The following is a 14,226-nucleotide window of genomic DNA, read 5'->3' as shown; positions in this document are numbered from 1 at the left end:
AAAACTGGGTAAAGATACACACGCCCCAGCAAGACTGGCAACTGGGACACACAGGCTCAACAGACAAAGTACAACATCGTCTAAAAGCCACTTAGAATTAATAACTGATAAATCTATGACATAATTATGTGTTAAAATCTTAATTATCTACTTAAACCAGAACATAAATAGAAGCATACCAATCATAAATTAGTCTGTCATACATGTATAAACAATACAGCACAATATTCCTCAAGTAAGAAAGTGCTCCCTTTCTTCTGTGGTCGAGGAACTCTTCAGCTTTCAGAGCCCTTAAAATGGGAACGCACACATGACCAAATATGCGATGTGCAACAAGTTTAAGTTTTTGAGCAATAAAACTAATAGCGTTCATCTCATCACTTCTGTAGTGTTGCATCTGTCACTCAGGACAGAATTTTTAACGATTAAACTCAAAAACAAAAAGGACATTCAGTTGAATAAAAATTATCTTGTTTTTAAAAGAGAAAGCTAACAATATAATTTAGAAAAGTGCAAACTAACTGATGGTGAAGATGACTTGAATGCAACACTATGAGATGACTGATACTTGGCAGAATATCTTGTTCTTCCACAGAAGCAGCTCATATTTAGAGGGCGGTAAAGGCACTTCAAAGTCTCCGCAGCACATCTGGACCTCGAGATCAGAATCAGCTGATTAGAGCAACTTCTTTTTTCCAGTTGATTTCAACATGTGCTGCCCAAACTGTGAAAACAGAAAGAAGACTGATTACATAGTTTTCTAGAAACAATATCTTCAGTTGGTCCACCAAGGATTCATTAACGGACGACTATGTGGAGGCTTAACAGCGATGAATACAGAAACATCTCTCACCATAGGGGTCTCAGTTTGAGGTTTCACTTTTGGAACGGGAAGTTTGAAATCCTCCTGGTCTCCTTGTTCACTATCGTGTCGATAGCGATGGGCAAACTTGCGTTTCAGGGCCTCGGCAATGAGAGTTGCAGCATCGAGATGCTGGATGGACTTCCCTTTGGCTTCACCGTCCGCTGGCCGACTATGGGACAGTTAACAAGAACAATTACAAATGACTAGTATTTAACTATTTGTGTTGTAGAAGACATGTCTTTCCATCTATAGCAGCTGTTCAAGGGGATAGAAGTCTACATGTGATGCGTTTAAATATGATATAGGCTATAAACGAGGCAAAGAGGTCTCAGCTTGGGTTGAATCTGTAACACACTTCATTACAGTAATGAATAAAAACAATACCATAAACAACTATAATTAGCTGGGATACATCTTAATTTCCAAATGTATCTGAATGTATTCTTGTTGACTCTTTAAGTACCTTTTGACTGATCGCAATTTGATTTTGCTGATGTCTTTCAGGACATCAAGCATGCTGGGAATTTCTGCTGGCCTTGAATCCAAAACTGTGTTGCTGTCTGTCTTCTTCCCCCTGCGCTCCTTTATCAAGTCAAAGGCAGAAAATGTCCGCTGAAGACTTATGGGTGGTGGAAGTGGTGGTGGTGGAGGAGGAGGAGGTGGTGGTGGTGGGGGAGGCAGGGTGCCACAGGGTGGAGGGGGAGGTGGCCCTGTGGTAGCAGCTGAGGGGAAACAAAGGAAAGAAAAGCCTTATGCTGTGCGACATGTGAAGCTCTGCTGCCATCTAGAGGACAGTCTATATTACTGCAGTGGAGTAAATCGAAGGAAAACAAATGACTCAATGCATTTATGTCATTCAGAAAGAGAAAGAGAAAGAGATGAGTCTATGTTTCTGTTTCTGTCACACATACCTGACTGTGTGTTCTTTTCCTGAGCCAATACGATTTGTGCTATCTGAGTTCTGAGTTTGGCAAGTTCCATCTCCAGTGCACCGATCTTCTGAATGGCCTCATCGTTGACAGTTGTAGGCCCCTGGGGGTCCGGAGTCCCCTGATGCAGGCTTGGTAGTGAGTTCTGGCGGGTTAAGGGTTGTCTCTGAGGATGAGGCTGGCGGGCTCGGAACACGAGTCCCTGTGGGATCACTGACCTGCGTCAATAGGGTAAAATCATTGTTTACTAGAGGCTACTCACAGGAAAAGGTAAATTCTCACACATAAAAATGCGATTATCCCCGAGAAGATATAAGCCGAGAGATCACTATCCCACTCTTACCTGTGTCTGCCAAAAGAGTCTTCGTCGTCGTCTTCCTCATCCCTGTCGATCCAGGCGACATCAGCCAGAGAGGCCACCAAACCGTTCAGCCTTCTGGCGCCAATTAGGACACCAGCGTCTTCACTGTACGGATAAAGCTGTCAGGGAGAGAGCAGCCATGATCAACATTTAGCACAAAAAAACAAAAAGCACACGCCAGGGCACACTACAACACCGCATTTCAACCACTAATAAATGGAGTCATTCAGTATAAATAGGAAATAATAGCAGTTCTGACATAGAAGGGATGGAGGGAATCTATACGATGTTAATGAAATGTTCAGGTAGGTTAGAAGGTAGCTCAGTAGGTATTCAATCCACTCAAAGTTACTGAAGGTTGCTGAACACACTGACCTAAAGCAGACATACTGCATTCCTCAAAGCTAGGGAAGGTAGCTGGGGAAAAAGGATAAGAAGAAAAGAGAAAGCACAGTGTTGAAAGAGACAGAAAGTAAAGAGAAGCAATTCAGTTTTATTTTTATTTAATTACAATGCCACAGAGTAGAAATACCTCAGAAGTAGACTTGTTAACTGTTAAAAAAACACTTGTGGACACACATATCTTTGTTTAATGACTTCATCCACTCTGTTTATGGTTCATAAAATGAAAACAGTCAGACAACCTAAGGTAAACAAGAGTTGGACGAGAGTGTGTGAAAAGTCAGGAGAGACCGTCAGAAAGCTAGAAAAAGAGACAGGGTTCTAATAAATACGACAAAAACATGCTATTATCTTAACATACTAACTATACATACTACAGACTGCTCTGTCTGTTAAATGACACGACAACAGGATACAAATGATGATCATGATAACCTTCCCTCACCTGAAAATGAACCCTAGGGCAGGGATTAATAGGAAGATTAGAAGCTATTCTCCTCACAATACTTCTCGAGGACCCATAGGACTTGGCTGATCCAAGAGCCTGCAAAACAAAAAGATGAACGCAACATTTACATCACAAATGTAAGAAGAAAAAAAGTGATATGTCATATTCTGTCAATTAAAACATTCACTAATCCAAGGTTTTTCTTAGATGTTGCACATGAGAGACCTCAACAATGGGCTTTCAGATGAGCGACAGACACAAGTACAACAACGTGGCGTTTCGGCGTCTATGTTAGACTTTGACATACAATTTTGATTGTATGTTTGGAAATATTGATTTTAGCAGACACTTATTGAGTCGGACATGAACAGGGATTGTCACATACCAGGTCCATTTCAATCCGTGGGTTGTCTTTACTCATTTCTGTTGCTTTTCACAAGGGCAGATGGCCACATACCCCAAATTAAAGCGCGTCATCACCAATCGGTCATCTAAAGGAAACACAGAGCAAGAGGGAGAAATTCAAATTAAATCACAACTTTTAAAACCAAAAATGACTTCTTGATGAGCTTTATGCATCTGCAATGCTAAGATGCTCCAGTACAACACAAATACAGTATCAGTATTTAGTGGTACAGACATATATATATATATCTCCAATATTATCATTGCTGCCAATAACCGATTAAGGAATTATAATTAGAAAAGGTGGGGGGTGAAATACAACTGTCAAAGTACAAACCTACTAATTACAAGTTATTATCTTCACATATATAACATTACAAAAATGAAAGCTTGTTATATGTTTCATTAACTAAAAATACATAACAAAAGGGTTATAAATCTAGCTTACTAACGTTTACAAGTTTCTCTTTCGCGCTGTTTGTACATGTTGAAAGTTCAGAACCTCAATAATGACCCCAAGAAACATGTAAAAGTGAATCAGCCGCAGTTCTGTTGTTAATGTTAACTGATATCATGCACGTGACACACAGGTTTTAGGAAAAGTAAATCCAACGGGTTCATATGAACTTTAGCGGGCAGTGACTAACGCCACATAATGCTAACGAGCATAGCATATTCACAATTACATTTATTAGGAAATGTCAAAGACAAGCACACTAAGTTCACCCGTCATACGTCAACGTTACATTCATATTCCTCGACCGATGTGTGACTTTGAGACTAACTTACCGAAACTGACGCTAGAAGACAACTTTTCTTTCGTTTTTCCACCTTGTTAACCGACGGAGCTCTAAGGTGGTTACTATGTGGGAGGAGCTAATTGGATTATACGGATTACAACATGGAGGTTGTGGCCATGGAATGCCTCTATTGGTCATTCACGTTGATTGATAGACAAAGTCACCAACTGCGTCTGGTCTGTAAAAGCGAACGACCTGATGATTGGTTTGTTTTTCGATCGGTCAAATCATTCCGTCCAATCGCATACCAGAACGCGTGTGTATGTTCGTTATACTTCCCTACATTTCCCGGCGGGGAGGTGATAGGTGTGATCTGCTAGGATTAATGGGGAAAACTGGGATGTCCTCGTTCTCAAAACAGCTGTACCCGCTGATGTGCCACAAAAACCCAAACACTGGTCACAGCTGCTAGCCAAAGAAGAATACTGAAGGGAGAGGCGCAGGCCTAGCGTTAGGGACATTATTTTGTTACAGTAGTTTTTAAGGGGCCATCGGACATTTTTGTTACGTCGTTTTTGAATGTTTTGTCACTGATGTCAGCTGGGGTTGTCTCATGATTTTACTGAAAACTGTCACAAAGGTATGCTATGATTGTCAAGTAACATTCGCTAGCCTAGCTTAGCTGCTGAGTCGCCTCTGTACGACAGGGCGTGTTTTGAGGTGAGGTTGGGGGTCGTAGAAAGTGTCTTTGGCAAAAAACGAGTATTTATCTCTTTATCTCTTACAAATTACACGATTGTGTTGGAAGTAAAGCAAGTGATTAAACCACACTACTTAACAATGTGCCTTCCAAAGCATGCTAAGCTGTGTGTACTTTCCCGTCACAACGACAGCCTTATCGGTGCATATCGCTAAATACAGTACTTGCAGTATAAACTAACGTCAGTAATCAGTCAGATTGTGGAGCACTACATTTCAGAGGTTGTTGCTGATATAAAGCCTCAGAAACTCCCAACGAATTAGTAAAACGTGGCCCAAGGCAATGGGATTGTTGTTAAGTTTAATAGTTGGTGGATGCCACCGACACTTCATTTTGCAAGGTGTATCATTATTCTGCATCAAAGATCTGTTTTATACACATAACACGTAGTTGTATCAGTTGGTTGATTCATTGATTAGTTGATTGACATAAAAGTATTTGCCAAAATTCAAATTCGAGCTCCAACCTCTCAAATGGAAATATTTGCTGCTTGTTTTTTCTTCTTCTTTCTTTTGTTATTGCACATTTTATATATTTTAAAGTATATTGTTGGTCAAAAAAAAAAGAAGCAAAGAAATGTGTACCGTGGAAACGTTAATGGCCATTTTCTGACATTTTGTAGACTTAATAATTAATGTAGAATCTACAGGTCTAATAATAATGATCGATGTAAGCTCCCTGATTTACATTGTCTTTTTTCCTCAGTAGAGTGAAGGGGTTGGTTTGATGTGCGTGGCATCAAGACAAGAGGCGCCATGAGTGCGGAGCTGGATGCACTGACTGTGGTGAACCAGCTGAGAGATCTTGCCGCAGACCCCCTGAACCGAAGAGCCATAGTAGAAGACCAAGGCTGTCTGCCAGGTCTCATCCTTTTTTTGGACCACCCCAATCCACAGGTCGTCTACGCTGCACTATTGGTAAGCGGCATCCATATTTTTTAAATTTTCTTTAAGGGTTCACACACGAGACTCTTTACATCACAGAAAGCAACTGTTGCAGAACTATAAGATAAGATAGGATATTCCTTTATTATTCACAGCAGCTGTTTAATTAATTGAGTCTTGGTTGAACAATCGGTTGTGTTCACCTACTGGTTTCTGTAATGTAGGTGTTTTTGGCTCATGGTATATTTTGTCCCCCCCTGCTGTCCAGCAGTGTCAGAACAGGTTTCAGTGACCCTGAGGCCAATTCCCCCACCAGTGTGAAAGGCAAAGGCCCAATCCCAATCTCCACACTCACGGACTCACAGACTTTAATGCACTTTCCTGCAAAGTCTGTGAGGGTTCAGGGCTGTCCCACTGTCAAATTGCAGAGTGTTTGAGGGTTCTCTTAAAACATTTTGAGCCCTTTATGAACACTTTCCGTAAATCCACATTTCTGCAGGCTCTGTCCAAGAGAATTACTCACAATTCATAGCAATGTGACTTTAGTCAATCATGGGGGATACCAGTGGAAGCTGGCGACGTAAGATATATGTGTGTGTGTGTGTGTGTGTGTGTATATATGTATATATATATATATATATATATATATATATATATATATATATATATATATATATATATATATAGGACCGCACATGGATGTTCAGCCTGCCATATTACTTTTACACAAAAACATTAAGGATTAAAGATGGTATGTGTGTGTATGAATATATTAATTACACAGCTGGTTTAATTTACTCATTAACCATTTCTTTAAATTTTGTTATCAAAGCTGTCTTAATAATAGATTATTTGACAAATAACTTTCATCCTGTGATATAAAAGCCTGATGGACGTTCGAATCAGGGAGTAAAAACATACCCACAATGGGTATTATATGAACATTATATGACGTTGTCATGGTAACGTGATATGTGGCAGTAAAGAGCTGTCCCGTTTGTATTTACACCATTTCAAGCCCTTAAGGTCTCTCGCACTAAACCATAACAGGTGACATCAGTAAGTCCCTGAGGGTTCAGGGTTTAAGGCCTTAGGGGCGACATTGGGATTGGGTCCCAGTCACAGGTTGATACATGGTGGGCTACACATTTAACATCACTGTCCAATGGTGACATCTGCTGTCTGTTTTGGGGTCACAACACAATACAAAGTCTTGATTTAGCAACCTCTCCATCACCGTTTTGCACATGACTTGTATTGCGAGAACACATTTAAGTGGCTTTATGTAACAATCGCTCCTTGGCGGTAACCAGTGAAGTGTAAACACAGGCTCAGTGCATGTGTATTCATTTGGGTTATGTAATATTTTACCATTTCATATGTCATCCATTTTTCATCTCTCTCTCTCTCTCTCTCTCTCTTATAATAGTACAAAGAGTGTCGCCGGATTGATAACCGTTGCCCTTGTCCTTGCAGGCCGTGCGCTACCTGGCAGAATGTCGAGCCAACAGGGAGAAGATGAAGGGCGAACTGGGCATGATGCTGAGTTTGCAGAATGTCATGCAGAAGCAAGTCCCTGTCACCACCACTCGTACACACATATGCACACACATGCTCACTGTGCACTTTCTTTATGTAAAACCTTAACCTAGGATTTATTTTGTTTTGCACGGACAATGTGTGCCAGTCTGCAGATTTTCCAGACAGGATGATGCCCTTCTGTGTGCCATGTCAGGATGAATGTGATTCAAGTTAAATTAGAGCAGGGTGCTAAACAGTTGGACTGTTTCTGCATCTTATAGATTTTAATGCATCTCGCCACCTCTCTTTCTTGATGAGTGCACTTTTGCATGTTTTTACTGATGTGAGCTTATATTTGCTCTGGTTTTGTCATGGAGTGAGCGGTTTATTTTGCAGAGGTGGCTCATTTTGCTCACATGGTACATTAATGATATTTCTTTGTTGCGTGTTTCTAGTGTATCATTTGTAGGCTTATCTAAAACCACTGTACACAATGGATTCCACAACTTTCTATAAGAACACGATGAACACACTCTGGTGAATAACGTCGGCGGCGAGTCTGGTTTGAGGAGGTGTTGTGCTCCAGATAGTTGGTCTCACCTGAGGGTTTTTGGCAGTTTTGCTAAGTGACTGCTGGTCCTCATCAGCACCCTGATAGGAATAGACCTATGCTCAAGTGGCCGGCTGTAGCTTGTATGATTATGCTTTCCCCTCCCCCTTCTCTTCCTGCGGCAAAGCTCTCGCCTGCCCTGGAGTTAGCCAGTCACTTCAGCTAGTCAGGCACGGCATCAGGAGGAGCCCTGCAGTAACGGCAGCAGCTTTCCGTGCTCGCAGTCCAGTCAATCTGACTTTGGGTAGAGGTCGATCATAGCTGGACAGAGTGGGAACACATGGCTGAGGGGGAGTGTCCAGCATAGTTGCACCAAACAGGTGTGAATACCATTTTTATTCCTTCGACACATTAAGATCTGAAGCTCAGGAAGACGTTGCCTCTTACCCGATGCGTAGACGTGCAGAGTAGATGAGTACGTCAACCGAGGAGGGTGTATGGCTTCTGTGGAGCCGGAGTATGGATGTGTTGTGCAGCACCGGGGCTCCCAGAGGGCAGCCATGCCAGACAGCTGATGTCATGTGTGGTTACTATAGAAGGAGTGAGGACTTGATAACATATAAAGCAGTATGGCCCGCAGGTTTATCTCAGGATCCCTGACAAAATATCAGCAACTGACCTTATGGAGCTTCTTCAAAGAAAGATACTGAATATTATGCTCTGCAGTGGGTTTTATGCTAAATGGGCAGTGAAAACCCAACTAAAGGGCGTAAAAGGCTTAATTAGAGTTGGGATGTTGTGTGCTAGGGAGCAACACTGTCTTTCCTAATTTAAAGAGTGACTGTATTTCTAAATGTATTGAACAGTTAGGTGGTAAAATGGTTGTCACTGTTGAGTTCTACATCTCCAATGTCAGATTTGGGCTTCCAAAATGGGAGCTTAATCAATTAATTTCAAGTTTAGGCATTATTCAAGCTCTTCCACAAAAGCATATAGACACCATGATTTGTCTGCTTTTGCATTGGTGTTTCTGTCTTTCCTTTCTATAGAAATATCATGGCCCAGTGATATGGCCTTTTTAAAAATGCACAAGATTAAATTGATCTACTCTTGACCTCAATTATGCCTTCATTCAACTGAAATGCACCTGTAGTATTGTTACAAATGTAAAATACAGCACTGGTACATAAACCACATTTGACAAATAGAACGACATAAGTAATTATTTCATGATTGTTTTCCCCTTTTTCCCTCTCTCTCTGTCTCTCATATATCAAAGGAGTACGTCACCTGGGGAGACCAAACTGCTAGCCTCTGAGATTTATGAGATTTTGCAGTTGGCCGGTAAAGAAGAGGCCGAACAGGCCGAGGCAGCTGCTGCCTCCTGCCAGCGTAAAGCCCAGTTCTTCCTGGGCTCCAACAACAAAAGGGCCAAAACTGTGGTGCTGCACATTGATGGACTGGATGACTCGGTGAGTGTTCACAGGATGCTTTCAGGTCTCGGTAACGACGCACTGACACTCGTCTGTCACGCCCAGCTCAAGACACAACCGAATGTCTGATGATGCACAAAAATCGTGTTTGCCGCGGCGATTATCGGTGTTTGAGATTGTCAGAGCAGCTTAGCGATGTCTATCAGGCGCAGGTTTTGGGCGGTGGAGGCGTCGGGTTGTAAATGTCAGCCATTGAACAGCAGGACGTTGAGATTTAACCTGAATGCTGCTCTGCAGGACGCTTGCACCTAGCCAGATTACATTACAGCAGACAGACGGCCTCTGGTGGGCTGCCTCGCTATCACTACATCAGAAACGCACAGCACTGTGTCAGATACAAGCCATCGCCGTTAAACTGTATTTCTCAGCAGCAAGTTGTATGTAGCAATTTAATGTTTTGTAATGAGTTTGTATTGTTTCACACATCTATTCATACCTTTCGCCTGCTTCCTGTTGGTTGTCAGGCTCGACGAAGCCTTTGTGAGGAGGCGCTGCTGAAGCTTCGAGGGGTCATCAGCTTCACCTTCCAGATGGCTGTCAAGAGATGTGTTGTCAGGATCCGCTCTGACCTTACAGCTGAGGTAAGGGTGTGTCCGGGCGCAGAAAATCATTCAGGAACTTTGGGTTACATCATTTAATCTTTTGATTTTCAGTTGTAATTTTGGTCATTACCATTTGCTTATTTCACCATCTGTCCAATTTCATTATAGTGAATAATTCATCTTTCATTTGATCTATTTAGAGTTTTGTCTCAAAATATTCCAACTACAGGTGAAGAGTCTGTAACTATAACTCAAAAGCTTGATTTAAGAGGCACTGGGTTATTGACACAACATGATATGATGTGTATTATTAACATTATATCAATATTACATTTTCAAATATCACGATTATAGTCAATACCAGTATATCACAACATCCTTGTTCTATTAATTACTTAAGAAAATACTTCATTTATTTAAGACTTTCTTTCAAACAAATATGGGCTGACACATTTCATTGTAACCTATTGATTACTGTACCAAGGTAAGATAGTAACTGTGTTACTTGTATTGATCACTTACAAATAATTGATAAGTTTGATCAGAAACTGGTTTGCCTAAAATTTATGAAAATGTACTCTTAACAAATCTTAACAAATTTGATTTACCAAAAGTATTGTTTTCATGTTTGAGCTGAATAGTATTAAAAAAAAAAGTATCAAATGAAAACGTGTGTTCTTTTTTTTTTTTTCCTTCACAGGCGTTGGGCACAGCAATCAACTCCACCAAAGTAATGATAGCTCAGCAGGTGGTGAAGACAGTGGGCGGAGAAGAGGTAAGGACAGCTGAGACACAAATCTGTTAGAAAAGCAAACAAACAAACTCTCGGATCTGTATCGTTTACCTTAAATTTCTGCACATTAGACCCGTTTTCAGTTGATGGATCAGCGCGCCCGCTGTATGTTGTGTGTATCTCTGAACAGGGAGTGTAGCCGCCCTTGCCTGCGGCTGAGACTTATTCACACTGACGTGATTAGCTAGTCACATCTCTGCCTCAGCCTGTGGGCTAGTTTCCTTTTGCCAAACACATGACCAGTCCCAGTTGCACCTTTTCACAGCAGTGTTACACATTTGGAGCTCAAATTTAATGAAGCTTTATTTGAAACTGCTGAATAAGATTCCAAAGTGTTTGTTTTTCAATAATCTTTGAAGAGTTCTGATAATTATTGCTCAATTGATAAGAAACATTTGTCAATGGGTGTGTTAATAGTCATGAATAAATGTGGCCAGCAGGGGTCAGACCTGACTCAATCATGTAATCTGACTTCCTTTGGCTCTGTAGTTTGTGTTTTACATTAACCCTGGAATTAGGGCTTGGATAAACTACATACTTTGAGATAATATAAACCCAATTTATTGTCTTTGCTGTTAAAACACTTCTGTCATTGTGTAGCTGATCTTGCCATTCAAGGAGGACTCAGAGGTGCTGGTAGAGGAGAACACAGACATCCCAGACTATCTACCAGAGGAGGAGAGTCCATCCGAGGAGCAGGACAAAGCTGTCACACGCGTCGGCTCCATCACAGACGGCATGGGCTGGCTCAACACGGCCGCAAACTTCCTGACACGCTCCTTTTACTGGTGACCACTACCCGAGTTTCTCTCCCTGTTTTGTCATCCAGCAGAAGCCTTAGCATCTCTCGGCCTTGTCCCGGACTAAGCCCTGCCTCACGGCCACACTCTAGTCTAGACCTCCCTCTGCTAAGCACACAGAACCCGGCCACGTGTTTGCAACAAGTGCTGGACTGCCAAGTGGAACTTGTAATAACATTCACACTTGTGTACATATTAAGCTACCGTTGCCACTGCTGGCTGTTTGTGCACAGCTCTACACTAGCGGCTGATATGTATCTCACAAGACATAGCCAGAGGACTTCAAATCAGCCGAAACCAAATAGCATTCTGGAAATGTGTATTGCTGCATTGGCAGAGTGGACATGTGGCAGGCGTGTTGAAATGTTCCGAGGCTGATTTTGAATACGTTGAAAATTGGGAGTTCCCTTTCTTTTGTGCATGATTTTTTTTTTTTTTTTGGTTGCTTTCCTCCAGTGTCTATTCTCAATTGTTGTCTTCTCTCCTATACATTTGTTTTCATATTTTTTCAATTTCCTAATTAGGCAGATTTTGTTTCTTCTTTCCCCTTCAGTTTTATTAGCATGCAGAGTCTTTTGTGCCAATCTTGCCTGATTGCCTAGATCTGTGATTTTTGTGTGTGTGCCTTTTTGACGTTTTACTTTCAACATATTAATTATGTTATTTTTTTCATCAGTCATTCAAAATAACTTCCTAGCATTTAACGTTTGTGCATCCGAGGTGGCCCTAAGCAGCAACAGCAGCTTTTAGCCTCATGAGGGACGTCTCTTCAGTAGTTATAGTAAACTAGACACCAGCATGAGGCCGCAGCCCATTCAACCACAGCTCACATACATTTGTTTGTAGCCCACTGCACAGCTAATTAAAATACAACCCTCTCTGTGTCTAGCTGGACTCTCTGGACTGATACTATAGTGCAGGATACAGTGATGGTGAGTTGTATGACAGCTCCTCGTGTTGATTACACAGACTTTAGGCTACCTCTGCTTTCAGCCCTCTATCTCACATCAGCATTATAGTCTTCTGTAGTTTTAGTAAACCCCTTGCTCAGCTTGTAGAAGACAAACCCGTTAGCAGCCTGCTTGCCAAACGCTTTCCTGTGTTACCTGGACTCCCATTGACATTTTTACAGTAGTATTGCCTCACCTGTTAAGTTACAGTTTAGCCAGCAGTGTCCTTAAAGCAAAGATCATGTTGGTGCACGCTCACACACACATGCAGAGGACTCACTAATATGAGCAATAGTGGTATACTGGAACAAGGGCGTTGTTATGTACATTTTGTAAAAGGTGCCTGGTACCCTAAAATCTCAAACCTTACATGTGAAGGACATTTTTTTCTCTCTTATACTGATTTGCATTTTACGTTACAAAATAGGACTATTCAGCTAATGTTAACACTCTGAGTGAGCTTATTCCTTTCGTTTAGCCTTTACAGCCCCATGACTCCCTCCAGGTTTAATTAGTATCTCCTCTGACTTGTGTGGGTGTCATTAATAATTATTATATACATTGCTGACCAAGCGGCTTTTATTGTTCCGATGGTGCGGAGACGTCACAGTTGGTTGAGGTCAAAGCGGATGGCTGAATGGCACAGAATGACCTGAATAATCTGAATTGATGGTGGTTCTTCTCTGCAAAAGCAATAACATTTTTTGCATTAAATGTAGTTGTTATAGATTAGCATCAGACTACACAATTATGTTTTGGAATAAAAGGTTTTTGATAACGGTTAGGCTTATGATCAGTATTAAAATCTCTTCATTTGTCCATTTTGCACAGAAGAAATCTCTAAATTGCATCTTGTAATTTATTTTTTTATTTTTGATGTTGGCTCATACCGCAAAGAAATATTTGAACATTGTTTCTTAAAACTGTTCTTACGTGTTGATCAAAGTGTAAATTTCCCCCAACTGCTTGATTAACCACATCTTTAAGGATGACAACAAAAACAAGCAAACTTAAGTCCTGAAAAAATGTAACTTCATGTGTGCAGACTTCATGTGTCTGTCATCAAATGTAAAATAATGTAATGCAGATCTTAAACATGTAGATTCCCATAGACTGTTAATGAAAATGATGATAAACTTCAAATCAAAATGTGTCTGGTGCTTTTTTGTTTTCATCTGGTTCTACTGAATTTGTTAAGATGGTCTTGACCTATATTCATTTCCCAGTGTTATACCCTGATGACACTCTACATGGCATGTGCAGTGGTCACACCAGCGATCCAGACTTTACTTTGTCAAATCAAATTGCTGAAGGCAGCAGCCATTCTTAGCTGAGAGAGCGAGAGAGAGGGGAAATTCAGTTTTCTTTACTGGGGCATAAGTGAGGTGCCCCAGGGCGATCCAGTGGCCTGCCCACCACCTCCCCTAGCCCGGTACTGGTATGCAGCAGCCAGCCCCAGCTGCAGGCCCTGGAGCCACCGATGCTGATGCTGCTGCTGAGTCTCCAATAAAACGCTGTGCCAAGCTGGAGGGGAGGCCTTCACTGCTCTGCTGTATTATCTGAATAGAAGGGGGCAAGAGAGCTTGTTGAATGGCAATTTTAACAATTTTCAACATTCTCAAGCCTTTTTAAGTTGTAAAGTAAATTATCAGAGAGAACTCTTCTACAGTCTGCAAAGTAAAACCCAAAAGGAATCTCACTGGAAACATCAGACATCAAATATAAGTTGCAGCACAAGCAAAGCCGTCGTGTTTTAAGTGCCCGGTTGATGGGTGAAGAAGTC

At 41.4% G+C, this 14,226-nt stretch overlaps 2 protein-coding genes across 2 annotated transcripts; one reads left to right on the top strand and one right to left on the bottom strand.

The window, feature by feature from the left end:
• Window positions 1-576: 576 nt before the first annotated feature.
• Window positions 577-3,478, bottom strand: mtfr1 (mitochondrial fission regulator 1). Its single transcript, XM_079234332.1, has 7 exons — window positions 3,391-3,478; window positions 3,003-3,101; window positions 2,138-2,274; window positions 1,777-2,012; window positions 1,329-1,587; window positions 854-1,034; window positions 577-724 (listed from the first exon to the last, which is right to left on the bottom strand). The coding sequence occupies exons 1-7, from the start codon at window positions 3,424-3,426 to the stop codon at window positions 677-679; spliced, it is 996 nt and encodes a 331-aa protein (XP_079090458.1). The 5' UTR covers window positions 3,427-3,478; the 3' UTR covers window positions 577-676.
• Window positions 3,479-4,649: 1,171 nt separating this feature from the next.
• armc1 (armadillo repeat containing 1) lies at window positions 4,650-11,732 on the top strand. Its single transcript, XM_079234335.1, has 7 exons — window positions 4,650-4,790; window positions 5,616-5,827; window positions 7,271-7,366; window positions 9,149-9,337; window positions 9,823-9,939; window positions 10,601-10,675; window positions 11,294-11,732. The coding sequence occupies exons 2-7, from the start codon at window positions 5,666-5,668 to the stop codon at window positions 11,483-11,485; spliced, it is 831 nt and encodes a 276-aa protein (XP_079090461.1). The 5' UTR covers window positions 4,650-4,790; window positions 5,616-5,665; the 3' UTR covers window positions 11,486-11,732.
• The last annotated feature ends 2,494 nt before the right edge of the window (window positions 11,733-14,226 follow it).

Source organism: Taurulus bubalis, assembly GCF_910589615.1.
Source record: "Taurulus bubalis genome assembly, chromosome: 18".
Lineage (NCBI taxonomy): Eukaryota > Metazoa > Chordata > Actinopteri > Perciformes > Cottidae > Taurulus > Taurulus bubalis.
Note: the sequence above shows the minus strand (reverse complement) of the source record. Positions and strands in the feature narration are given on the sequence as shown.

Excerpts from the sequence above, each read along its gene's own strand:
- mtfr1 (XM_079234332.1), bottom strand. The coding sequence starts at position 3,426 with ATGAGTAAAGACAACCCACGGATTGAAATGGACCTG. Across the intron at positions 2,013-2,137 it reads GACTCTTTTGGCAGACACAG|GTCAGTGATCCCACAGGGAC; the intron begins GTAAGAGTGGGA and ends CTATTGACGCAG. Across the intron at positions 1,588-1,776 it reads GGAAAAGAACACACAGTCAG|CTGCTACCACAGGGCCACCT; the intron begins GTATGTGTGACA and ends GTTTCCCCTCAG.
- armc1 (XM_079234335.1), top strand. The coding sequence starts at position 5,666 with ATGAGTGCGGAGCTGGATGCACTGACTGTGGTGAACCAGCTGAGAGAT. Across the intron at positions 7,367-9,148 it reads AGAATGTCATGCAGAAGCAA|ACGTCACCTGGGGAGACCAA; the intron begins GTCCCTGTCACC and ends TATCAAAGGAGT. Across the intron at positions 9,940-10,600 it reads GCTCTGACCTTACAGCTGAG|GCGTTGGGCACAGCAATCAA; the intron begins GTAAGGGTGTGT and ends TTTCCTTCACAG.